The sequence below is a fragment of the Oncorhynchus kisutch genome, unplaced genomic scaffold (assembly GCF_002021735.2).
Source record: "Oncorhynchus kisutch isolate 150728-3 unplaced genomic scaffold, Okis_V2 Okis06b-Okis10b_hom, whole genome shotgun sequence".
Classification (NCBI taxonomy): Eukaryota; Metazoa; Chordata; class Actinopteri; order Salmoniformes; family Salmonidae; genus Oncorhynchus; species Oncorhynchus kisutch.
The window spans coordinates 10785142-10811453 of NW_022261983.1; the positions used below are offsets into that span (position 1 = coordinate 10785142).

Sequence of the window (26312 nt, forward strand, 5' to 3'; positions counted from 1 at the left end):
TAAGTGAGATGAGAACCGCTACAATCTCATGTGCCATCTACTGCCGTTGTGCCCTTGACCAAGGTACTTCATCCACAAGGCAGTTTTTGTTTTACTTCCGTGCTGATGCACTTTTGACCTGACTTTCTGCAATATATTTGTAATGGCCAATGCGTTATGTAAGTCTCTGTTAAGCATTGTGTTGTCATAAGACAACCGACTGTATTTCTCTTCTTAACTTTTCTACCTTTTGTATTCTGACGGGGCAGTTATACTGCTGCCCCCTGTTGGTGAGATCTGACTGGTCAGTTACACTGCTGCCCCCTGTTGGTGAGATCTGACAGGTCAGTTACACTGTTGCCCCCTGTTGGTGAGATCTGACTGGTCAGCTACACTGCTGCCCCCTGTTGGTGAGATCTGACTGGGCAGTTATACTGCTGCCCCCTGTTGGTGAGATCTGACTGGTCAGTTACACTGCTGCCCCCTGTTGGTGAGATCAGACTGGGCAGTTACACTGCTGCCCCCTGTTGGTGAGATCTGACGGGGCAGTTATACTGTTGCCCCCTGTTGGTGAGATCTGACTGGTCAGTTACACTGCTGCCCCCTGTTGGTGAGATCTGATGGGGCAGTTATACTGCTGTCCCCTGTTGGTGAGATCTGATGGGGCAGTTACACTGCTGTCCCCTGTTGGTGAGATCAGACTGGGCAGTTATACTGCTGCCCCTTGTTGGTGAGATCTGACTGGGCAGTTACACTGCTGTCCCCTGTTGGTGAGATCTGATGGGGCAGTTATACTGCTGTCCCCTGTTGGTGAGATCTGATGGGGCAGTTATACTGCTGTCCCCTGTTGGTGAGATCTGACTGGTCAGTTATACTGCTGTCCCCTGTTGGTGAGATCTGACTGGGCAGTTACACTGCTGTCCCCTGTTGGTGAGATCTGACTGGTCAGTTATACTGCTGTCCCCTGTTGGTGAGATCTGACTGGTCAGTTATACTGCTGCCCCCTGTTGGTGAGATCTGACTGGGCAGTTACACTGCTGCCCCCTGTTGGTGAGATCAGACTGGGCAGTTACACTGCTGTCCCCTGTTGGTGAGATCTGATGGGGCAGTTATACTGCTGTCCCCTGTTGGTGAGATCTGACTGGGCAGTTACACTGCTGTCCCCTGTTGGTGAGATCTGATGGGGCAGTTATACTGCTGTCCCCTGTTGGTGAGATCTGACTGGGCAGTTACACTGCTGTCCCCTGTTGGTGAGATCTGATGGGGCAGTTATACTGCTGTCCCCTGTTGGTGAGATCGGATGGGGCAGTTATACTGCTGTCCCCTGTTGGTGAGATCTGACTGGTCAGTTATACTGCTGTCCCCTGTTGGTGAGATCTGACTGGGCAGTTACACTGCTGTCCCCTGTTGGTGAGATCTGACTGGTCAGTTATACTGCTGTCCCCTGTTGGTGAGATCTGACTGGTCAGTTATACTGCTGCCCCCTGTTGGTGAAATCCCCCCCCCCCCCTGTGGTTGTACAGTACCTTCTGAATCACATGGTGGTAGTCTATGGTTGTCCTGCCTTCTGAATCACATGGTGGTAGTCTATGGTTGTCCTGCCTTCTGAATCACATGGTGATAGTCTATGGTTGTCCTGCCTTCTGAATCACATGGTGGTAGTCTATGGTTGTCCTGCCTTCTGAATCACATGGTGGTAGTCTATGGTTGTCCTGCCTTCTGAATCACATGGTGGTAGTCTATGGTTGTCCTGCCTTCTGAATCACATGGTGGTAGTCTATGGTTGTACTGTCTTCTGAATCACATGGTTGTAGTCTATGGTTGTACTGTCTTCTGAATCACATGGTGGTAGTCTATGGTTGTACAGTACCTTCTGAATCACATGGTGGTAGTCTATGGTTGTACAGTACCTTCTCAATCACATGGTGGTAGTCTATGGTTGTACTGTCTTCTGAATCACATGGTGGTAGTCTATGGTTGTCCTGCCTTCTGAATCACATGGTGGTAGTCTATGGTTGTACTGTCCTCTGAATCACATGGTGGTAGTCTATGGTTGTACTGTCCTCTGAATCACATGATGGTAGTCTATGGTTGTACTGTCTTCTGAATCACATGGTGGTAGTCTATGGTTGTCCTGCCTTCTGAATCACATGGTGATAGTCTATGGTTGTCCTGTCTTCTGAATCACATGGTGGTAGTCTATGGTTGTACTGTCCTCTGAATCACATGGTGGTAGTCTATGGTTGTCCTGCCTTCTGAATCACATGGTGGTAGTCTATGGTTGTCCTGCCTTCTGAATCACATGGTGATAGTCTATGGTTGTCCTGTCTTCTGAATCACATGGTGGTAGTCTATGGTTGTCCTGCCTTCTGAATCACATGGTGGTAGTCTATGGTTGTCCTGCCTTCTGAATCACATGGTGGTAGTCTATGGTTGTCCTGCCTTCTGAATCACATGGTGGTAGTCTATGGTTGTCCTGCCTTCTGAATCACATGGTGGTAGTCTATGGTTGTACTGTCCTCTGAATCACATGGTGGTAGTCTATGGTTGTCCTGACTTCTGAATCACATGGAGGTAGTCTATGGTTGTCCTGCCTTCTGAATCACATGGTGGTAGTCTATGGTTGTCCTGCCTTCTGAATCACATGGTGGTAGTCTATGTCAAAGCTTGCTAGTGAGAGCTTCCCTCCCCCATTTGGTTATTGCACAGTTGAAGTGCTGACGTTTGCATAAAGTTGGGAATTTTTGGGGGGTTGCAAGTTCTAGTCACCAAAGGTTAATGTCAAATGCGCTACAACCTGCCTCGGATTGAATCTCTGTCCTAATCTAAATCCTAGTCCCTACCTCCTGATTGAATCTCTGTCCTAATCTAAATCCTAGTCCCTACCTCTTGATTTAATCTCTGTCCTAATCTAAATCCTAGTCCCTACCTCCTGATTGAATCTCTGTCCTAATCTAAATCCTAGTCCCTACCTCCTGATTGAATCTCTGTCCTAATCTAAATCCTAGTCCCTACCTCTTGATTTAATCTCTGTCCTAATCTAAATCCTAGTCCCTACCTCCTGATTTAATCTCTGTCCTAATCTAAATCCTAGTCCCTACCTCCTGATTGAATCTCTGTCCTAATCTAAATCCTAGTCCCTACCTCTTGATTTAATCTCTGTCCTAATCTAAATCCTAGTCCCTACCTCCTGATTGAATCTCTGTCCTAATCTAAATCCTAGTCCCTACCTCCTGATTTAATCTCTGTCCTAATCTAAATCCTAGTCCCTACCTCCTGATTGAATCTCTGTCCTAATCTAAATCCTAGTCCCTACCTCTTGATTTAACCTCTGTCCTAATCTAAATCCTAGTCCCTACCTCCTGATTTAATCTCTGTCCTAATCTAAATCCTAGTCCTTACATCTTGATTGAATCTCTGTCCTAATCTAAATCCTAGTCCCTACCTCCTGATTTAATCTCTGTCCTAATCTAAATCCTAGTCCTTACGTCTTGATTGAATCTCTGTCCTAATCTAAATCCTAGTCCCTACCTCCTGATTTAATCTCTGTCCTAATCTAAATCCTAGTCCCTACGTCTTGATTGAATCTCTGTCCTAATCTAAATGCTAGTCCCTACGTCTTGATTGAATCTCTGTCCTAATCTAAGTGCTAGTCCCTACGTCTTGATTGAATCTCTGTCCTAATCTAAGTGCTAGTCCCTACGTCTTGATTGAATCTCTGTCCTAATCTAAGTGCTAGTCCCTACGTCTTGATTGAATCTCTGTCCTAATCTAAGTGCTAGTCCCTACCTCTTGATTTAATCTCTGTCCTAATCTAAATCCTAGTCCCTACCTCCTGATTTAATCTCTGTCCTAATCTAAATCCTAGTCCCTACCTCCTGATTTAATCTCTGTCCTAATCTAAATCCTAGTCCCTACCTCCTGATTGAATCTCTGTCCTAATCTAAATCCTAGTCCCTACCTCTTGATTTAACCTCTGTCCTAATCTAAATCCTAGTCCCTACCTCCTGATTTAATCTCTGTCCTAATCTAAATCCTAGTCCTTACATCTTGATTGAATCTCTGTCCTAATCTAAATCCTAGTCCCTACCTCCTGATTTAATCTCTGTCCTAATCTAAATCCTAGTCCTTACGTCTTGATTGAATCTCTGTCCTAATCTAAATCCTAGTCCCTACCTCCTGATTTAATCTCTGTCCTAATCTAAATCCTAGTCCCTACGTCTTGATTGAATCTCTGTCCTAATCTAAATGCTAGTCCCTACGTCTTGATTGAATCTCTGTCCTAATCTAAGTGCTAGTCCCTACGTCTTGATTGAATCTCTGTCCTAATCTAAGTGCTAGTCCCTACGTCTTGATTGAATCTCTGTCCTAATCTAAGTGCTAGTCCCTACGTCTTGATTGAATCTCTGTCCTAATCTAAATCCTAGTCCCTACGTCTTGATTGAATCTCTGTCCTAATCTAAGTGCTAGTCCCTACGTCTTGATTGAATCTCTGTCCTAATCTAAATCCTAGTCCCTACGTCTTGATTGAATCTCTGTCCTAATCTAAATCCTAGTGTAACGGTTCTCTTTAGTTGAAGGAGAGGCGGACCAAAATGCGGCGTGATGATGATTCATGTTTGTTTAATAAAGGAAACTATACATGAATAAACTACAAAAAAATGAAATGTGAAAACCGAAACAGCCCTATCTGGTGCAAAACACAGAGACAGGAACAATCACCCACAAACACACAGTGAAACCCAGGCTACCTAAATATGGTTCCCAATCAGAGACAATGACTAACACCTGCCTCTGATTGAGAACCATATCAGGCCAGACATAGAAATAGACAAACAAGACAACCAACATAGAATGCCCACTCAGATCACACCCTGACCAACCAAAACATAGAAACATACAAAGCAAACTATGGTCAGGGTGTGACACCTAGTCCCTACCTGTTGAGCCATTACAGACCTGAAGGAAGTGGATCAGTGTAGATCAGGGATGGGTAACTGATGAGGGGTGGGGCCACAAAAAAACTGAACTCATCATGAGGGACCACAGTTGCTCTTAGGTCTGCCAACATCAATACATTATATGTTTTTAGTTCATTTCCGAATGACACCATTCTGTATACTTCTAGCCCTTCTCTGGACACTGTGTTAACAACCCTCCAGACGAGCTTCAATGCCATACAACTCTCCTTCCGTGGCCTCCAATTGCTCTTAAATACAAGTAAAACTAAATGCATGCTCTTCAACCGATCGCTGCCTGCACCTGCCCGCCCGTCCAACATCACTACTCTGGAAGGTTCTGACTTAGAATATGTGGACAACTACAAATACCTAGGTGTCTGGTTAGACTGTAAACTCTCCTTCCAGACTCACATCAAACATCTCCAATCCAAAGTTAAATCTAGAATTGGCTTCCTATTTCGCAAGAAAGCATCCTTCACTCATGCTGCCAAACATACCCTCGTAAAACTGACCATCCTACCGATCCGTGACTTCGGCGATGTAATTTACAAAATAGCCTCCAGGACCCTACTCAATAAATTGGATGCAGTCTATCACAGTGCCATCTGTTTTGTCACCAAAGCCCCATATACTACCCACCACTGCGACCTGTAAGCTCTCGTTGGCTGGCCTTCGCTTCATACTCGTCGCCAAACCCACTGGCTCCAGGTCATCTACAAGACCCTGCTAGGTAAAGTCCCCCCTTATCTCAGCTCGCTGGTCACCATAGCAGCACCCACCTGTAGCACGCGCTCCAGCAGGTATATCTCACTGGTCACCCCCAAAACCAATTCTTCCTTTGGCTGCCTCTTCTTCCAGTTCTCTGCTGCCAATGACTGGAAGGAACTACAAAAGTCTCTGAAACTGGAAACACTTATCTCCCTCACTACTGCACCTGTACATAGCCCATCTATAATTTAGCCCAAACAACTACCTCTCCCCCTAGTGTATTTATTTATTTAGCTAATTTGCACACCATTATTTTTATCTCTACTTTGCACATTCTTCCACTGCAAATCTACCATTCCATTTGTTTTACTCCATGTGTAACTCTGTGTTGTTGTATGTGTCGAACTGCTTTGCTTTATCTTGGCCAGGTCGCAATTGTAAATGAGAACTTGTTCTCAACTGGCCTACCTGGTTAAATAAAGGTGAAATACTGTATATATATTTTTTTAAACACACACTCTCCCTCCCTCCCTCCCTCCCTCCCTCCCTCCCTCCCTCCCTCCCTCCCTCCCTCCCTCCCTCCCTCCCTCCCTCCCTCCCTCCCTCCCTCCCTCTCTCTCTCCCTCAGATGTCTGGGACACCACCCCCAGTACGTCCTAGGAAGCCATCAGGTGTTAGAGTCATGCCCCATGATGGTCAACTTCCTTCCCATGGCTACGCAAAGGTGTTCAAAGGTGTGTGTATGTATGCGCACTGTATGTGTATGTGTGCGTGCATGTGTGTGTGTTTTGTTTAAACTGACATCTATGTTATATCTCTCGTCAGTGAATGGGGCCAGTAGTGAGCCAAAATACACATCTCGAGGACATGCAGAGAGAGAGGTGGTATGTATCTGTATTTGTGTGTTCATACAGTATGTATGCAAATGTGTGTGTGCATGTGTGTGAGTGTCTTTGTGTGTGTGTTTGTGTGTCTTTGTGTGTGTGTGCATGTGTGCGCGTGTGTTTGCGTGCTTGTGTGTGTTTGTGTGCATGTGTGTGTGTGTCTGTGAGTGTGTGTGCATGTGTGTGTGTGCATGTGCTTGTGTGTCTTTGTGTGTGTATCTTTGTGTGTGTGTGCATGTGTGTGTGTCTTTGTGTGTGTGTGCATGTGCGTGTGTGTGTGTGCGTGTGTCTTTGTGTTTGTGCGTGTGTGTATCTGTCTGTCTTTGTGTGTGTGTGTGTGTGTGTGTGTGTGTGTGTCTTTGTGTGTGTGTGCATGTGCAGGTGTGTGTGTGTGTGTCTGTGATTCTTTGTGTGTGTTTGCATGGCTGCTCTCACCAGACCAATGCATTGATGTGTCTGGTTTAGCTGGGATGTGTTCTTCCTTCAGGAGATCCTAAACCACTGTTTTGATGACGTGGAGCGCTTCATGGGACGCCTGCAGCAGGCTGCTGAGGCTCAGAGCATCCTCAACCAGACAAAGAGGAAGAGCAGAAAAAGCCAGAAGAAAGAGAAGCAGGATGGTGAGAGAGAGAGAGGGGGGGGAGAGAGAGAGAGAGAGAGGGAGAGAGAGAGAGAGAGAGAGAGAGAGAGAGAGAGGGGGAGAGAGAGGGGGAGAGAGAGAGAGAGAGAGGGGGGGGGGAGAGAGGGGAGAGAGAGAGAGAGAGAGAGAGAGAGAGAGAGAGGGGGAGAGAGAGAGAGAGAGAGAGAGAGAGGGGAAGAGAGAGAGAGAGAGAGAGAGAGAGAGAGAGGGGGAGAGAGGGGGAGAGAGAGAGAGAGAGAGAGAGAGAGAGAGAGGGGAGAGAGGGGGAGAGAGAGGGGGGGAGAGAGAGAGAGAGAGAGGGGGGGGAGAGAGAGAGGGGGAGAGAGAGGGCGGGCGGGAAAGAGAGAGAGAGAGAGAGAGAGGGGGAGAGAGGGGGAGAGAGAGGGGGAGAGAGAGAGAGAGAGAGAGGGGGAGAGAGAGGGCGGGCGGGAAAGAGAGAGAGAGAGAGAGAGAGAGGGGGGAGAGAGAGGGGGGGGAAGAGAGAGAAAGAGAGAGAGAGAGAGAGGGCGGGCGGGTGGGCGGGAGTGGGAGAGAGAGAGACAGAGAGAGAGAGAGAGAGAGGGCGGGAGTGGGAGAGAGAGAGAGAGAGAGAGAGAGTTATTAAAGGTGGTGAACAGCTGTCGGAGGAATGTAACCACTCTCAACTCTCAAAAATAGATGAGACCAAAATAATAGTTTTAGCCATGTTTTTTGGCCATACAGTGTTTGTTTACAATTGCTTTGTTTACAAACATTGAAGGTAAAAAAAACAGTTTTTATTATATTTTTCGGGTTCTGATGGGGTATGGCTCATAAGGCATTTATAAGTTATATTCTTCAATAATCAATGGGCACATATCATTAATTTAAAAAAACGCATGTCGCAATCTCAGGACCCAATCCAGTCACAGAACAAACAGGATGCTCTTCAACACAGTGTAGAGGTATACTTACTGTAGCATTGTCTAGTGGAACTGTACAGTGTAGAGGTATACTTACTGTAGCATTGTCTAGTGGAACTGTACAGTGTAGAGGTATACTTACTGTAGCATTGTCTAGTGGAACTGTACAGTGTAGAGGTATACTTACTGTAGCATTGTCTAGTGGAACTGTACAGTGTAGAGGTATACTTACTGTTCTAGGAGGAGGAAGGGTCTAGCAGGAGGAACGGTCTAGGAGGAGGAAGGGTCTAGCAGGAGGAAGGGTCTAGGAGGAGGTAGGGTCTAGCAGGAGGAAGGGTCTAGCAGGAGGAAGGGTCTAGCAGGAGGAAGGGTCTAGCAGGAGGAAGGGTCTAGGAGGAGGAAGGGTCTAGTAGGAGGAAGGGTCTAGCAGGAGGAAGGGTCTAGCAGGAGGAAGGGTCTAGCAGGAGGAAGGGTCTAGTGAAATGAATATAGTTGTACATGCGTTCTGGGTACTATTGTTACATGTTATTTAATTGATGAATACCCATTGTAGTAGTTGATTGTTTTGTGTTTTGTGTGCAGATGATTTGCTAACCCTGAAAGCCTGCCCTCCACCTGAGGAGGAGTTTGTTGACATTTTTCAGAAAGTCAAGTACTCCTTCTGTCTGCTGGTGAGCCCATGTAGTGGACTAACAGAGGCATTTGTTTCTGTCCATTGTCCCTCTCTGTCACACAAAATCAATCTTTCATATGAAAGGCTAATTTCTTTCTAACTTTCTCACCTCAGTATACTCCGGGGTCTGGTGTAGTGCTAACTTTCTCACCTCAGTTACTCCGGGGTCTGGTGTAGTGCTAACTTTCTCACCTCAGTATACTCCGGGGTCTGGTGTAGTGCTAACTTTCTCACCTCAGTTACTCCGGGGTCTGGTGTAGTGCTAACTTTCTCACCTCAGTATACTCCGGGGTCTGGTGTAGTGCTAACTTTCTCACCTCAGTATACTCCGGGGTCTGGTGTAGTGCTAACTTTCTCACCTCAGTTACTCCGGGGTCTGGTGTAGTGCTAACTTTCTCACCTCAGTATACTCCGGGGTCTGGTGTAGTGCTAACTTTCTCACCTCAGTTACTCCGGGGTCTGGTGTAGTGCTAACTTTCTCGACTCTGGACAACACATGTCCCCTTGGAGACGGGGTTCCAGCATCCTTACATATTTTCTACCCTCTGTCTATCTCCCAATCTGTTCCTACATCTGTCTGCCCTCTGTCTATCTCCCAATATGTTCCTACATCTGTCTACCCTCTGTCTATCTACCAATATGTTCCTACATCTGTCTACCCTCCGCCCATCACCCAATATGTTCCTACATCTGTCTACCCTCTGTCTATCTACCAATCTCTTCCTACATCTGTCTGCCCTCCGCCCTCTGTCCATCACCCAATATGTTCCTACATCTGTCTACCCTCTGCCTATCTACCAATATGTTCCTACATCTGTCTGCCCTCCGCCCTCCGCCCCATCACCCAATATGTTCCTACATCTGTCTACCCTCTGCCTATCTACCAATATGTTCCTACATCTGTCTGCCCTCCGCCCTCCGCCCCATCACCCAATATGTTCCTACATCTGTCTGCCCTCCGCCCTCCGCCCCATCACCCAATATGTTCCTACATCTGTCCTATCATGTAATAAAAATACATATCTCTGTTTTCCCTTTAAAAAAAGAAGCTCAGTCCTCTGTTTTACTATCTGTAACTCAGTTAGTAGAGCATTAGCATCGGCAGGCTTCCATTCCCAGGACCAGCCGCACATCAAATATATGCAGCGCGGCTGTAAGTTGCTTAGGATAAATATTATGATTATTATGATTAAATTATTTTGCTTTCAGGACCGCCTGAAGTCGTCCATCACAGAGCCGTCTTCTGGGGAGCTGGTGCATCACGTCTTTATTCCCCTGGGCCTGGTATGTATTTACTAGACTGATCCCAGACCTGTCCACTGGTTCCAGATCTGTCCACTGGGCCTGCTATGTATTTACTAGCCTGGTTCCAGACCTGTCCACTGGGCCTGGTATGTATTTACTAGACTGATCCCAGACCTGTCCACTGGTTCCAGATCTGTCCACTGGGCCTGGTATGTATTTACTAGCCTGGTTCCAGACCTGTCCACTGGGCCTGGTATGTATTTACTAGCCTGGTTCCAGACCTGTCCACTGGGCCTGGTATGTATTTACTAGCCTGGTTCCAGACCTGTCCACTGGGCCTGGTATGTATTTACTAGCCTGGTTCCAGACCTGATCACCAGGCCTGGTATGTATTTACTAGCCTGGTTCCAGACCTGTCCACCAGGCCTGGTATGTATTTACTAGCCTGATCACAGACCTGTCCACTGGTCCCAGACATGTCCACAAGGCCTGGCAGGTATTTACTAGCCTGGTACCAGATCTGTGTGTTCTGTAGTGGCCAACTCCATTGGTTGCTGACAATGCACAAGCTAGCAAGATCCCATTGGCTCATTCTAGCATGTATTTGCATATTACCATTATAGAACGCCTACTCTGTGAAGTGTGCATGTGCAATAACTCCATCCACCCTTGCACTCCTTCTAAACAACGCACATTTTAGAAACTTTGGCAAAAGGTAAAGTCTACAAAAAACTTAGTCCACTCTGTTCGTAACAAATTATAGTTTTGGGAACAGAAAACTTTATTGAGATCAAATGTTTCAGCAATGAGAAAATTAGCAGAATGTCGGCCAAAATCAATCTCGCTCCATCTTCTTCCACTGCTGGCCAATGAGCTTCTTCTCACTACCATATTTGGTAGTGAGTGGAAACGCCAATCGGATGCTTCACATTCACCCTTTGAAATATCTGGTTCATTGTTCATTCTTTGGTGATACTGTATGATTATCTATCTGTCGCTGTCTGTCACAGGTGGGCATCAGTGTTAAGTCTGATATCGATCCATGTCTCTCTCTCTCTCTCTCTGGTTTCAGATGGTGAAGACTACTGATGGGCCAAAGATGGGGGCGACTGTGGTCAGTCCAGCCTTGACCAGTGGTGCTGTGTCTCTACTGCAGAAACACCTGACCGATGAAGAGAAGGAGCTTTGGAGCTCCCTGGGGCCTAACTGGACCTTACACTGGTAATATAATCATATATGCTATTTAGCAGATGCTTTTATCTAAACCGACTTACTGTCATTTATGCATCCTACATCTTACATATGGGTGGTCCCGGGAATCAAACCCACTATACTGGTGTTACAAGCACCATGCTCTACCAACTGAACTATAGGTGAAACTGGTGTGTGTGTGTACTGCTATGATGTCTGTGCTTATCGATGTACAGATGCCGTATCTTAATTTGAGCCTGATTCACAAAGCAGGAAAATAATCCTGCAGCAATAGGAAATGTGTGTTGTTGTGTGGATTATAGTTAGATATTTTTTGCAGGGGTTGACATTTTTCGTTGATGCAAGTAAGACATTTAAAATGGAAAATACAAACTTTAGAAGCCTTTTTAACCCTTGAATACACTACATGTTTGCATTTCCTGTTGAGCAGGAAAATTCCTGCAACAACAGGATTATCAAATTAAGATACGGCATCTGTATGATTGTGTGTAGTTCATATGCACATTGTCATCCATAGACAAGGCTCAAGACAAGTCCTGACCTTTGGCCTTATTCTCTCCCAGCTCCCAGCTTGTTGAGTCTGTCCCTCCATACTCACCTGTCTTTCTGGATGGATGGCAGCCTGAGGCCTTTGACCCAGAAGGTCAACTTTGGGAGGACCCAATCAAGTCACAGCACAAACAGGACGCTCTTCAATACAGTGTAGAGGTGTACTTACTGTAGCATTGTCTAGTGGAACTTTACAGTGTAGAGGTATACTTACTGTAGCATTGTCTAGTGGAACTGTACAGTGTAGAGGTATACTTACTGTAGCATTGTCTAGTGGAACTGTACAGTGTAGAGGTGTACTTACTGTAGCATTGTCTAGTGGAACTGTACAGTGTAGAGGTGTACTTACTGTAGCATTGTCTAGTGGAACTGTACAGTGTAGAGGTGTACTTACTGTAGCATTGTCTAGTGGAACTGTACAGTGTAGAGGTGTACTTACTGTAGCATTGTCTAGTGGAACTGTACAGTGTAGAGGTATACTTACTGTAGCATTGTCTAGTGGAACTGTACAGTGTAGAGGTATACTTACTGTAGCATTGTCTAGTGGAACTGTACAGTGTAGAGGTGTACTTACTGTAGCATTGTCTAGTGGAACTGTACAGTGTAGAGGTATACTTACTGTAGCATTGTCTAGTGGAACTGTACAGTGTAGAGGTATACTTACTGTAGCATTGTCTAGTGGAACTGTACAGTGTAGAGGTGTACTTACTGTAGCATTGTCTAGTGGAACTGTACAGTGTAGAGGTGTACTTACTGTAGCATTGTCTAGTGGAACTGTACAGTGTAGAGGTATACTTACTGTAGCAGTGTCTAGTGGAACTGTACAGTGTAGAGGTGTACTTACTGTAGCATTGTCTAGTGGAACTGTACAGTGTAGAGGTATACTTACTGTAGCATTGTCTAGTGGAACTGTACAGTGTAGAGGTGTACTTACTGTAGCATTGTCTAGTGGAACTGTACAGTGTAGAGGTGTACTTACTGTAGCATTGTCTAGTGGAACTATACAGTGTAGAGGTGTACTTACTGTAGCATTGTCTAGTGGAACTGTACAGTGTAGAGGTATACTTACTGTAGCATTGTCTAGTGGAACTGTACAGTGTAGAGGTATACTTACTGTAGCATTGTCTAGTGGAACTGTACAGTGTAGAGGTATACTTACTGTAGCATTGGCTTGTGGAACTGTACAGTGTAGAGGTATACTTACTGTAGCATTGGCTTGTGGAACTGTATGTCATCTTATTTAGATTGTAATGGATTAGATGTAATTATGTAATCATTCCTTCTGATTCCTTCCCTAATTTAGGACCCTCCTGACCAGGCTGTGGAAGGACCCAGTTCAGTCCAGCACACTGATGAATCGTACGTTTCTGACTCCCCCAATAACTACTGTAATGCTTTTTGTTTACTGATTCACACAGTTCACGAGAAACACAGTTTCACCACTGATTGTGGCACCTTTCACCTTTCACTAAGTTTTATGATAGAGTGCTTGGATCCAATAACTTCCTGTGTCCATAAAACAGAGGGGTGTTTTTTTAAAAGTTATTACTTTTCTATTATTTATATATAATATATAACATTATTAATAATACATCATTAATATAGTAAAATCCTCAATTCTCAATTAGGTCAGAGGGGAGGGACTGTCAACCTTCTAATCCAATATGGCTGAGAAGTTGGCGAGGAGATTGGACTTGAGGAATCAAGGAAATACAGTTGAGATTGAGGACTGTCTGTTACAACTGAGATTGACCCTAGGACTGTCTGTTACAACTGAGATTGACCCTATGACTGTCTGATACAACTGAGATTGACCCTAGGACTGTCTGATACAACTGAGATTGACCCTAGGACTGTCTGATACAACTGAGATTGACCCTAGGACTGTCTGTTACAACTGAGATTGACCCTAGGACTGTCTGATACAACTGAGATTGACCCTAGGACTGTCTGATACAACTGAGATTGACCCAGGGACTGTCTGATACAACTGAGATTGACCCTAGGACTGTCTGACAACTGAGATTAACCCAAGGACTGTCTGATAGAACTGAGATTGACCCCAGGACTGTCTGACAACTGCGATTGACCCCAGGACTGTCTGACAACTGCGATTGACCCCAGGACTGTCTGACAACTGCGATTGACCCCAGGACTGTCTGACAACTGAGATTGACCCAAGGAATGTCTGTTTCTCCTCCAGAGATGGCAGTGAACTTCCACCTGAGGGCGAGAGAATGTTCAGCTGCAGCTACGGCTTTGTTGCCAGGAACAGCAGTGAACTCTCCGTGCTGCAGGGAGAAACTCTGGAGGTTTTTATTCTAGAATGTTTGTACTACATGACAACACTATAATAATGTGTGAACTGCATGTTAAATACTGTCTGAGTCTCAAACAAGACCCTACTCCCTATATAGTGCGCTTCCTTTGACCAGAGCCTATAAGGTCTCCTTGTGTCACTCAACTATAATTTACAGAAGTTCACATGTATTGAATTATCCTCCTTACTTAAAAAGTTCTCACAAATTAATTCCATTCTGTGAGCTTTATTGTCTTGATTCAGTATATCTGACATGGCCATGAACACAGAGCAAACATATTATTTATAACAACAAGTGAATCACAATTCCATATTATAAATACAAATCCTAATTCGAATCCTCTCTCTTTTAGGTGATTGAGTCGTCAAATCGTTGGTGGAAGTGCCGCAATAACTTTGACCAGATTGGGTTTGTTCCCTTCAACATTCTGGAGCCTCTGTCTGCCCTCAACAACAACCATAGGGATAGCCCAGTGGCACTCAGACAGTCCAAGGTAGTGGACGCACGCTAGCTCGAACACACACAGACACACACACACACACACACACACATGCACACACACACACACACACACACACACACGGTTGACACCGTTTCCACACTAATGGTGCCTCTTTACAATGATGTGATACAACTTTGATACAAAGTCCCCACTTGTTGTAGCAAACAAATATTATGAAATAAACACTTTGTGACTTGTCAGATAAATATCAGCAAGCTAGCTAGTGGTCTGCTTGGTTAGCTAGCTAGTGGTCTGCTTGGTTAGCTAGCTAGTGGTCTGCTTGGTTAGTTAGCTAGTGGTCTGCTTGGTTAGCTAGCTAGTGGTCTGCTTGGTTAGCTAGCTAGTGGTCTGCTTGGTTTGCTAGCTAGTGGTCTGCTTGGTTAGCTAGCTAGTGGTCTGCTTGGTTAGCTAGCTAGTGGTCTGCTTGGTTAGCTAGCTAGCTGCTTGGCTAAACACAGAAGGTCAGCGCACTGTTTTCTGATTGGCTAAACGGATCCGTTTCATCTTTAGCTAAGATTTGAGGTGTTGAATCTTGGAAACTACAGCAGACAACATGAGACGTTCTAAAACTACAACAGATCAAGCTAATTTAGTTCTAAAATGGCATAAAACCGTCTCGGCTGTTGTATCTGAACTGGGCTTAATAGACACATACTCACCGACTCATCTGAGTTACCCTGTGTGTTCGTGTCTCTGTTTGACAGAAGGTGCCCTTCGCCCCTGCAAGGCACTTCTCCTACACCCCCTCCAGCAGAGAAGGGGCCAACTTCCCCGCCGTGCCCCGCCGTCCTCACAGCATGTCCCCCTCCACCATGACAGGGGGCGACAGAGACAAAGGTAAGCCTGTGGTTTGGTGGTCTATAGTGGTCAGTGTCACCACCCACCTCCAGGTACACATTCCTCCCTCTGACCGTTGACACACTTTCCTCCATGTATTTAAATAGTTTAGCCAATGAGGTTTCTGCATTATGATGCATTTACATGACACTATATCATTCTATGACAGCCATGTTAACTTTTCATTTACATGACAATACAACATTCTATGACAGCCATGTTAAGTCTTCATTTACATGACTCTACAACATTCTATGACAGCCATGTTAAGTCTTCATTTACATGACTCTACAACATTCTATGACAGCCATGTTAACTCTTCATTTACATGACACTACATGACACTACAACATTCTATGACAGCCTTGTTAACTCTTCATTTACATGACACTACAACATTCTATGACAGCCATGTTAACTCTTCATTTACATGACACTACAACATTCTATGACAGCCATGTTAAAACCTGTTAAAGATAGGGCTGATTACTGCCCCCTTTGGAGGAATTGCGTGCCCATAGTAAACAGAAAAAAAATCTGTCAAAAATTGCTAATATATGCATATAGAAATTATTATTGAATAGAAAACACTCTAAAGCTTCTAAAACCGTTTAAATTATGTATGTATGTAAAGCAGAACTCTCAGGGCACTCATTCTCCCAAACTCTCTCTTGTCATCATAAAAGTTGGCCCAACTTTGACGTCATCGCCCCCACCCTTCCCAAGCACCTACAGTCCTGGGAACAGTTTCTATGTCTGCTTTCAATGGGGCTTCTCATTGTGAGAATTGTGCGCTCACGAGAGTTTTGGCAGCCGAAACCTTTCGGTCACGCGAAAAAACAGGTTACTCTCATGCTCGCTCTGCTCCGGTGATGTCTTTCTTCCAAGATTGATTAAACGATGCGTGTGTTTCTGTTCGTCCTCAGGATTGCTGTGAACCTATATAACATGCTAAAGCTTGGTTCTGAACATAGTTTGACAAGTTTAGTCGACATATAATATGTAATTTCGACGTTTTGGTGCGCATCCACTTGACTTTTTGGCTGCATTTCAACCGAAATATGTCGTGTTTGATAACCGAAAGACACAGACTTCAAAACTAAAGCTGTTTTTGGTAAGTATAAACCCTTCTAGGTCTTCTGATGGAAGAACAGCAAAGGTAAGGGAATATTTATGTGGTAAATTTGGGTTTCTGTGGACTCCAAGATAGAGGAGCCATAATGCTAATTTCTGAGCGCCGACTCATATTATAGCCTAGTGAACGAAATCTGTAACGTTAAAAATAAATGTAACACAGCGATTGCATTTAGAAGAAGTGTATCTTTCTATATATATGTAGAACATGCATATTTAGTCAAAGTTTATGATGTGTATTCCTTGTTAGCTGACGGCATCTGCCGGAGCTATCGTCATTTCTCCGGACATTTGAGTAGCATTTTTTGAACAATGCGTCATTGTAAACAGAGATTTATGGATATATATAGCATATTATTGAAAAAAACATAAATGTACTGTGTAACATGTTATATTACTGTCATCTGATGAAGATTTCAAAAGGTTAGTGAAATTATTTTTCTTTTAATCCTGCGTTTGGTGATTGCATATTTTGTTCAATTTGGCTATGGAAATTAGCTGTGTCTTCGGTGGTGGTTTGACATAAATATGTGCTATGTTTTCGCCGTAAAACATTTTAGAAATCTGACTTGCTGGGTAGATAAACAAGTTGTTTATCTTTCATTTTAGCTATTGGACTTGTTAATGTGTGGAGGTTAAATACTTTTAAGAATATTTTTTGCGTTCCATGCGCCACATTCCAGCTGACGGTGGGAGGGCAAGTTCCCAATTGGGAATGATGATCCTCAACATTAACTCTTCATTTACATGACACTACAACATTCTATGACAGCCATGTTAACTCTTCATTTACATGACACTACAACATTCTATGACAGCCGTGTTAGCTCTTCATAGCTCACCAACCCAACTCAACATGCTATACATGACTAATAAGCTGCTGCAGTAGTGAGGAGGCTACTAAAGAGACATAAAGTAACCACTATAATAAAGATATGTCTGTCTTATAGACATAAAGTAACTACTATAACTAAGATATGTCTGTCTTATAGACATAAAGTAACTACTATAACTAATATATGTCTGTCTTATAGACGTAAAGTAACTACTATAACTAATATATGTCTGTCTTATAGACGTAAAGTAACCACTATAATAAAGATATGTCTGTCTTATAGACATAAAGTAACTACTATAACTAATATATGTCTGTCTTATAGACGTAAAGTAACTACTATAACTAAGATATGTCTGTCTTATAGACATAAAGTAACTACTATAATAAAGATATGTCTGTCTTATAGACATAAAGTAACTACTATAACTAAGATATGTCTGTCTTATAGACATAAAGTAACTACTATAACTAATATATGTCTGTCTTATAGACATAAAGTAACTACTATAACTAATATATGTCTGTCTTATAGACGTAAAGTAACTACTATAACTAATATATGACTGTCTTATAGACATAAAGTAACCACTATAATAAAGATACAGTGGGGCAAAAACGTATTTAGTCAGCCACCAATTGTGCAAGTTCTCCCACTTAAAAAGATGAGAGAGGCCTGTAATTTTCATCATAGGTACACTTCAACTATGACAGACAAAAGACCTGTAACTTCTTATTTAAGAGGCTCCTCTGTCCTCCACTCATTACCTGTATTAATGGCACCTGTTTGAACTTGTTATCAGTATAAAAGACACCTGTCCACAACCTCAAACAGTCACACTCCAAACTCCACTATGGCCAAGACCAAAGAGCTGTCAAAGGACACAAGAAACAAAATTGTAGACCTGCACCAGGCTGGGAAGACTGAATCTGCAATAGGCAAGCAGCTTGGTTTGAAGAAATCAACTGTGGGAGCAATTATTAGGAAATGGAAGACATACAAGACCACTGATAATCTCCCTCGATCTGGGGCTCCATGCAAGATCTCACCCCTTGGGGTCAAAATGATCACAATAACGGTGAGCAAAAATCCCAGAACCACACGGGGGGACCTAGTGAATGACCTGCAGAGAGCTGGGACCAAAGTAACAAAGCCTACCATCAGTAACACACTACGCCGCCAGGGACTCAAATCCTGCAGTGCCAGACGTGTTCCCCTGCTTAAGCCATTACATGTCCAGGCCCGTCTGAAGTTTGCTAGAGAGCATTTGGATGATCCAGAAGAAGATTGGGAGAATGTCATATGGTCAGATGAAACCAAAATATAACTTTTTGATAAAAACTCAACTTGTCGTGTTTGGAGGAGAAAGAATGCTGAGTTGCATCCAAAGAACACCATACCTACTGTGAAGCATGGGGGTGGAAACATCATGCTTTGGGGCTGTTTTTCTGCAAAGGGACCAGGACGACTGATCCGTGTAAAGGAAAGAATGAATGGGGCCATGTATCGTGAGATTTTGAGTGAAAACCTCCTTCCGTCAGCAAGGGCATTGAAGATGAAACGTGGCTGGGTCTTTCAGCATGACAATGATCCCAAACACACCGCCCGGGCAACGAAGGAGTGGCGTCGTAAGAAGCATTTCAAGGTCCTGAAGTGGCCTAGCCAGTCTCCAGATTTCAACCCCATAGAAAATCTTTGGAGGGAGTTGAAAGTCCGTGTTGCCCAGCAACAGCCCCAAAACCTCAATGCTCTAGAGGAGATCTGCATGGAGGAATGGGCCAAAATACCAGCAACAGTGTGTGAAAACCTTGTGAAGACTTACAGAAAACGTTTGACCTCTGTCATTGCCAACAAAGGGTATATAACAAAGTATTGAGATAAACTTTTGTTATTGACCAAATACTTATTTTCCACCATAATTTTCAAATAAATTCATTAAAAATCCTACAATGTGATTTTCTGGATTTTTTTTCTCATTTTGTCTGTCATAGTTGAAGTGTACCTATGATGAAAATTACAGGCCTCTCTCATATTTTTAAGTGGGAGAACTTGCACAATTGGTGGCTGACTAAATACTTGTTTGCCCCACTGTATGTCTGTCTTATAGACATAATGTAAACACTATAACTGTTACAAAGATATGACTGTCTTATAGACATAAAGTAACTGAAATACTCATGACACATAAAAATGTATCTAGTTAGCCTGGCTAGCTGTAGTCTATACTAACTGGCTACTTAGCTAGCAATGATGATTATCTCATACACACTACAAAGGTACCACATGACTTTATCCCCTGACAGACAGCATGTCATAGACACCATGTACTGGTAATCCTCACTTGTTTCTGCAGCACAAATACAGATAAACATGGTGCAACTTGGAACTTGTCTTGATACTTCTGAGGACTCACAAACTATCTGTTCTCTGTCTTCACTTCACTATTTATGTGCAGTTTGAATAACGATGAGTTATTTTTGAACGAGCACTTTTACTGACTCGAGAGTCACGATTTTTCTTTTTTGTGACTCTTTTCTTTTAGTCGTCTGTTTGGCCTGCTAGTACTGGCCTCAATGAGTCCTACAGCAGGATTAATACACGCCCCTCCAGCTCAGCGGCTCCAGAGATGTACTCCGACCACCAACTGTCTGTCATCATGTCCTCGGGGAAATAAATCATGAGCATAGAGAAGAAAAATACATGTTTAGAACTGATCATTGATCGCATGGTGCAAGAATGAAGCCAACTCATTGATTATTGAATGGTATGATGGACCTACCTTAGTTTAACCAAAACATACACAGCCTCTGCTCAACAAACCCGAACTGGAGAATTAATTGTTTAGGGGCTGCATTTCACGAACCACATTGTGCTGATCACCCTCATGGCAGTCAAGTCGTTCTCAATCTAGTCCAAGAGTCGTTCACAATCTAGTCCAAGAGTCGTTCACAATCTAGTCCAAGAGTCGTTCACAATCTAGTCCAAGAGTCGTTCACAATCTAGTCCAAGAGTCGTTCACAATCTAGTCCAAGAGTCGTTCACAATCTAGTCCAGTTGCGGCCACAAGTAGACCTCGTTTCAAATATATCAAGAATGTTTTTATTTGTATGTTTAGCAATCAATAAACAGATGTTTTAAACCTTTGACATGTCTCAGTCACACAGCTCCAATAAGCCCCTTATGGTGAACAACATGTGAATGAGAGGCTTATAGAATCATAACTTTTTTAGTTTTCAGTTCATTGTTCGCCGGTAGGGGGTCCTGCACTCTCTGGGCATTACTGACTCAAATGAACCTAATGAGTCGAAACATTTGTTCTTTTGACTGAACGAGTCTGAAAGATCCGAGTCAGTAAAAAGAGCCAAACTTTCCATCACTGCAACTCACTGCCTGGAGGCGGGACTTACAACCAACAGGTGGGAGAGAATGCCTCTGATTGGGTAGAAAGTTAGGGGTGATTGACTGATGAGCTGTCAGACATTCTAAATACAGGGACAAACTAGTGGTGTATAGAGAATAACTAAATCTGAATGGGTGGCTGTTTTAACAATCCTATTCCCTATATAGTGCACTACTCTTTTTTTACAATTCAATACCAGAAATAGTACACTATATAGGGAATAGGGTGCCATTTGGGATTCAGAATAGCACTACTCTTATCAGACACTCTGTGTTTTCTGTTCATAGCACTGCAGACCGGCTGGCTACTTCTAAAGGTTTAGTGGTTGTGTTATACCTGCATGTTCTGTATCATGTTGCTAAGCCTCCTGACAATATCCACCCACTCTAGATCCCTCTGGTAAAATGGGTTAAATGACTACAATATAGTCAATGTAATGTCTAGCCCTAAAGCTGTGTAGTCAATGTAATGTCTAACCCTAAAGCTGTGTAGTCCAAGTCAATGTTGTCAATGTAATATCTAACCCTAAAGCTGTGTAGTCAATGTGTAGTCAATGTGTAGTCAATGTGTAGTCAATGTGTGTGTGTGTGTGTGTGTGTGTGTGTGTGTGTGTGTGTGTGTGTGTGTGTGTGTGTGTGTGTGTGTGTGTGTGTGTGTGTGTGCGCACGTGCGTGTGCATGTGCGCGTGCGTGTGTGTGTGTAGTTGTGTGTGTGTGATAGAATACATGTTTATAAGTGAGAACATACTTGTAACAGTGTGTGTACACAGTATGTGCACATTCTTAACTGACATTAAATGTGTGTGTGACCCCTGTACACAGGCTTTACGGTGAACGATGAGCTCCTCCAGCGGCTGGCCAACGGCAGGGCGGGCTCCATCCGTCCCCTAGTGATCCCCCGCACCACAGATACCTCGGCCCCCCTGGACTACCACTCCCCTCCTGCGGAGGTAGAGGGCTGGCTGAGAGGGAAGGGCTTCACTGAGCCGTGAGTGGGTGTAGTGGAGCTAGTTCAATCTACTACAGTATACTTGATATACACTATACTTCTGTCTCACGTCTATCCTTTCTAGCATGGCCATAATGAAGACAACCTTACCTTACTCTGCCCTATCTCTCTCTCCATTCAGGACAGTAACACTTCTGACCACATTACTCTGCCCTATCTCTCTCTCCATTCAGGACAGTAACACTTCTGACCACATTACTCTGCCCTATCTCTCTCTCCATTCAGGACAGTAACACTTCTGACCCCCTTACTGTCCCTTATCTCTCTCCATTCAGTACAGTAACACTTCTGACCACCTTACTGTCCCTTATCTCTCTCCATTCAGGACAGTAACACTTCTGACCCCCTTACTGTCCCTTATCTCTCTCCATTCAGTACAGTAACACTTCTGACCACATTACTCTGCCCTATCTCTCTCTCCATTCAGGACAGTAACACTTCTGACCACATTACTCTGCCCTATCTCTCTCTCCATTCAGGACAATAACACTTCTGACCCCCTTACTGTCCCATATCTCTCTCTCCATTCAGTACAGTAACACTTCTGACCACCTTACTGTCCCTTATCTCTCTCTCCATTCAGGACAGTAACACTTCTGACCACATTACTCTGCCCTATCTCTCTCTCCATTCAGGACAGTAACACTTCTGACCACCTTACTGTCCCATATCTCTCTCTCTCCATTCAGTACAGTAACACTTCTGACCACATTACTCTGCCCTATCTCTCTCTCCATTCAGGACAGTAACACTTCTGACCCCCTTACTGTCCCTTATCTCTCTCCATTCAGGACAGTAACACTTCTGACCACATTACTCTGCCCCATCTCTCTCTCCATTCAGGACAATAACACTTCTAACCACCTTACTGTCCCATATCTCTCTCCATTCAGGACAGTAACACTGCTGGGGAGACTCACTGGTGCTGAGCTCTTCGCCCTGAGTAAAGAGGACCTGCGTATGTTTTCACCAGAGGAGGGTGCCAGAGTGTACAGCCAGATGATGGTGCAGAAGGCTTTACTGGAGGTACAAGCACCCCTATTAACTCGCAACCCCATTGACTGGTAACCCTATTGACTGGCAACCCTATTGACTGGCAACCCTATTGACTGGCAACCCCATTCACTGACAACCTCATTGACTGGCAACCCTATTGACTGGCAGCCTCATACACTGGCAGCCTCATACACTGGCAACCCCATTGACTGGCAACTCCATTGACTGGCAACCTCATTCACTGACAACCCCATTGACTGGCAACCCCATTGACTGACAACCGCATTGACTGACAACCCCATTGACTGACAACCCCATTGACTGACAACCCCATTGACTGACAACCCCATTGACTGGCAACCCTATTGACTGACAACCCTATTGACTGGCAGCCTCATACACTGGCAGCCTCATACACTGGCAGCCTCATACACTGGCAGCCTCATACACTGGCAACCCCATTCTCATCACAACTCTTATAGTGTTGTATCAAAACACATCACTTCCTCAGTAATCCTCTTATTTCTCCTTTCCCTCTGTTTCCTTCTCTTCTGGGTGACACAACTCTCTCATTATAGATTGATCCTTGGTTCCCATGCTTTTTTCCCTCTTCTCTTCTCTTCTCTCCCTCCTTCTCTCCCGCTCTCTTTTCTCTTCCCTCCCTCCTTCTCTCCCTCTCTCTCCTCTTCCCTCCCTCCTTCTCCCCTCTCTCCTCTTCCCTCCCTCCTTCTCTCCTGCTCTTTCTCCTCTTCTCTCCCTCCTTCTCTTCTCCCATCTCTCTCCTCTTCCCTCCCTCCTTCTCCTCTCTCCTCTCTCCTCTTCCCTCCCTCCTTCTCTCCCGCTCTCTCTCCTCTTCTCTCCCTCCTTCTCTCCTCTCTCTCCTCTTCCCTCCCTCCTTCTCCTCTCTCTCCTCTTCCCTCCCTCCTCTCTCCTTTTCCTATCTCTCTTCTTCCCTCCCTCCTTCTCCTCTCTCTCCTCTTCCCTCCCTGCTTCTCCTCTCTCTCCTCTTCCCTCCCTGCTTCTCCTCTCTCTCCTCTTCCCTCCCTCCTTCTCCTCTCACTCCTCTTCCCTCCCTCCTTCTCCTCTCACTCCTCTTCCCTCCCTCCTTCTCCTCTCACTCCTCTTCCCTCCCTCCTTCTCCCCTATCTCCTCTCCCCTCCCTCCTTCTCCTCTCTCTCCTCTTCCCTCCCTCCTTCTCTCTCCTCTTTCCTATTCAGTGTGACTGGGAGTCTCTGGGAGTTTCTGGGTGTAGATTAATTAATACTTCTAATGACGGACTGGTGTTAGATGTGTAACACATGAATCTCATACAATATATTGTTGGATGGACAAGGTTGTTTAAAATGTCAAGTTATGTTAAACGGACTATACTTTCTGTTTTATTTAATGAAGGGAGTGAAGTGAGTCATTTTCCATTTTGGAATCTAACCAATATATTGTAGAACCTTAATCCAACACCTAGAGACTTCCTCAAGAGGTTCAGACCTATTGGTGTAATGGTTAGGGTGTTAGCTTGACAGTCACTGGACCAGGGTTAGAGTCCCGGTTTGGGCTACCCCTGAATTTGCTACACTGTGGCCAGGACTACATGTCAGAAGGGGGATGACTCAAGGAAAGCACCTCCATCGGAGAGGTGTGTACACATGAGGGACTTGGTAAAGCGTGGGGATACACTCTCCAGAAGGAAGGGGGTAATGACCGTTACGCCAAGAGGTCTGAACCTCTTGACGAGGTTGCTAGGTGTTGGCTGGACTTGGGTTGGAGTCCCAGTCTGGGCTTCCCCCTGAGTTCACTACAATATCACAGCACATACTGTCTCACTGGAAGTGAGAGTAGTTCACTCACATTTTATAATCTGACCAACCAGTAGTGACTTGACCTTTCATTACTGTGCTTTGCTACAGACTAGCTTCTTAACGTCAGCAAAGTAACTACTAGCTCCTTAACGTCAGCAAAGTAACTCTACTAGCTTCTTAACGTTAGCAAAGTAACTCTACTAGCTTCTTAACGTTAGCAAAGTAACTACTAGCTCCTTAATGTTAGCAAAGTAACTACTAGCTCCTTAATGTTAGCAAAGTAACTACTAGCTCCTTAATGTTAGCAAAGTAACTACTAGCTCCTTAATGTTAGCAAAGTAACTACTAGTTCCTAATGTTAGCAAAGTAACTACTAGTTCCTTAATGTTAGCAAAGTAACTACTAGCTCCTTAATGTTAGCAAAGTAACTACTAGCGCCTTAACAGACTGTATTTCTTCCTTTCTTTCTCGGTCTCTCTCTCCATTTCTATTAGGATGTCCGCAAATCTACAGAGCTGGAGACAATGATGGAGAAACAGAAACAAAAAGCAGACTTCCAACTGGAGAGCAGGAGGCTGTGACCAAGAACAAGCTATACACATGTATATCACTGAAACACAGATATCACTGGTTGATGGATGCCAACACAATAACATTACTGTCACTGTTTAAGAGGACACACAAACTCACTAACATTTTCTGTATGGAGACTCTGATACAGAGATTTCACTTTTAAAGGGTAGTTCACCCAAACTATAAAATTACTTGCTTTCTTAAGGCGTCCGCATGCTTCCCAGCCAAAACAGTTCGGAACAGTTTGTGCTTATATTATGATGACATTTTGTGACGTTGTTTGTTTTGGACATTGGTGAAGGTTTTTTAGGCTGTTCAGGCACAACATTTTTCTGGATGCAAGGAGAAGTTTTGAGCCGAAGTCTACGCCCCTTCGTCCGTGATTGGTCAACAGTAGGGATTTTTCAATAAAGTCTTTGTTGTCATTCAACGAGAGATGACTCATTTTCATGCAAGAGTTTTCATTGAGAAATACTGCACCAAACATCTTTAGATGGACAATTGCATGACTAAGATCTCCTCTGAAAAAATTTCGAAATTAATGACAGATTTCTTGAGTTACAGTATCTTAGAACAAATCTGACAATTTTGAGAAGGTGTATACTGGTTACGGCATCTCAAAATGGACAAACAGTACTGTTGCCGATTTTTTTGTTCAGTTCGGCTAGCCGAGTTCAGCAAGGCGCCAGCCAAACTGAAGCCTGCTGACGCCTTTACCCTGTAAGCAGTCTATCACATTTTAGGAGAATACCCAGAAGCATACAGTGTCGAAGTAACACAAGTTTATTACTAGAACAGGGGGCAGGCAAAACGACAGATCAAGGGCAGGCAGGGGTCAGTAATCCAGATTAGAGTCCCTAAGGTAAAGAACAGCAGGCAGTCCCGGGGTCAGGTAAGGCAGAGGTTAATAATCCAATGTGGTGTGACAAGGTACAGAATGGCAGGGTCAGGGTCAGGGCAGGCAGAAAGGTAAAAAAACGGGAAAACTAGAAAACAGGAACTAGAACCAGACAGGAGCAAGGTGAAAATGCTGGTTAATTTGACAAACAAAATGAACTGGCAACAGACAAACAGAGAAAACAGGTATAAATACACTGAGGATAATGGGGAAGATGGGTGACACCTGAGGGGGTGGAGACAAGCACAAAGACAGGTGGAACAGATCAGGGTGTGACAC

At 44.2% G+C, this 26312-nt stretch overlaps 1 protein-coding gene across 3 annotated transcripts in view; it reads left to right on the forward strand.

Annotated features, from left to right (window-relative positions):
- The window catches only part of eps8l1a (EPS8 signaling adaptor L1a), a 27255-nt gene extending 1670 nt beyond the window's left edge, over positions 1-25585 (forward strand). The window contains exons 2-15 of one of the 3 annotated variants that reach the window (XM_031814204.1): positions 6277-6382; positions 6474-6532; positions 7020-7152; positions 8636-8724; positions 9936-10010; positions 11044-11192; positions 11747-11891; positions 13036-13091; positions 13936-14044; positions 14406-14546; positions 15260-15392; positions 21584-21749; positions 22664-22796; positions 25057-25585. In XM_031814204.1, the coding sequence (XP_031670064.1) occupies positions 6277-6382; positions 6474-6532; positions 7020-7152; positions 8636-8724; positions 9936-10010; positions 11044-11192; positions 11747-11891; positions 13036-13091; positions 13936-14044; positions 14406-14546; positions 15260-15392; positions 21584-21749; positions 22664-22796; positions 25057-25143 (1581 nt within the window). In that variant the 3' untranslated portion in view covers positions 25144-25585. Of the gene's footprint in view, positions 1-6276; positions 6383-6473; positions 6533-7019; positions 7153-8635; positions 8725-9935; positions 10011-11043; positions 11193-11746; positions 11892-13035; positions 13092-13935; positions 14045-14405; positions 14547-15259; positions 15393-21583; positions 21750-21891; positions 22643-22663; positions 22797-25056 lie in introns of those variants that run through there. The other 2 variants (XM_031814205.1, XM_031814206.1) reach the window with 2 other exon arrangements.
- The last annotated feature ends 727 nt before the right edge of the window (positions 25586-26312 follow it).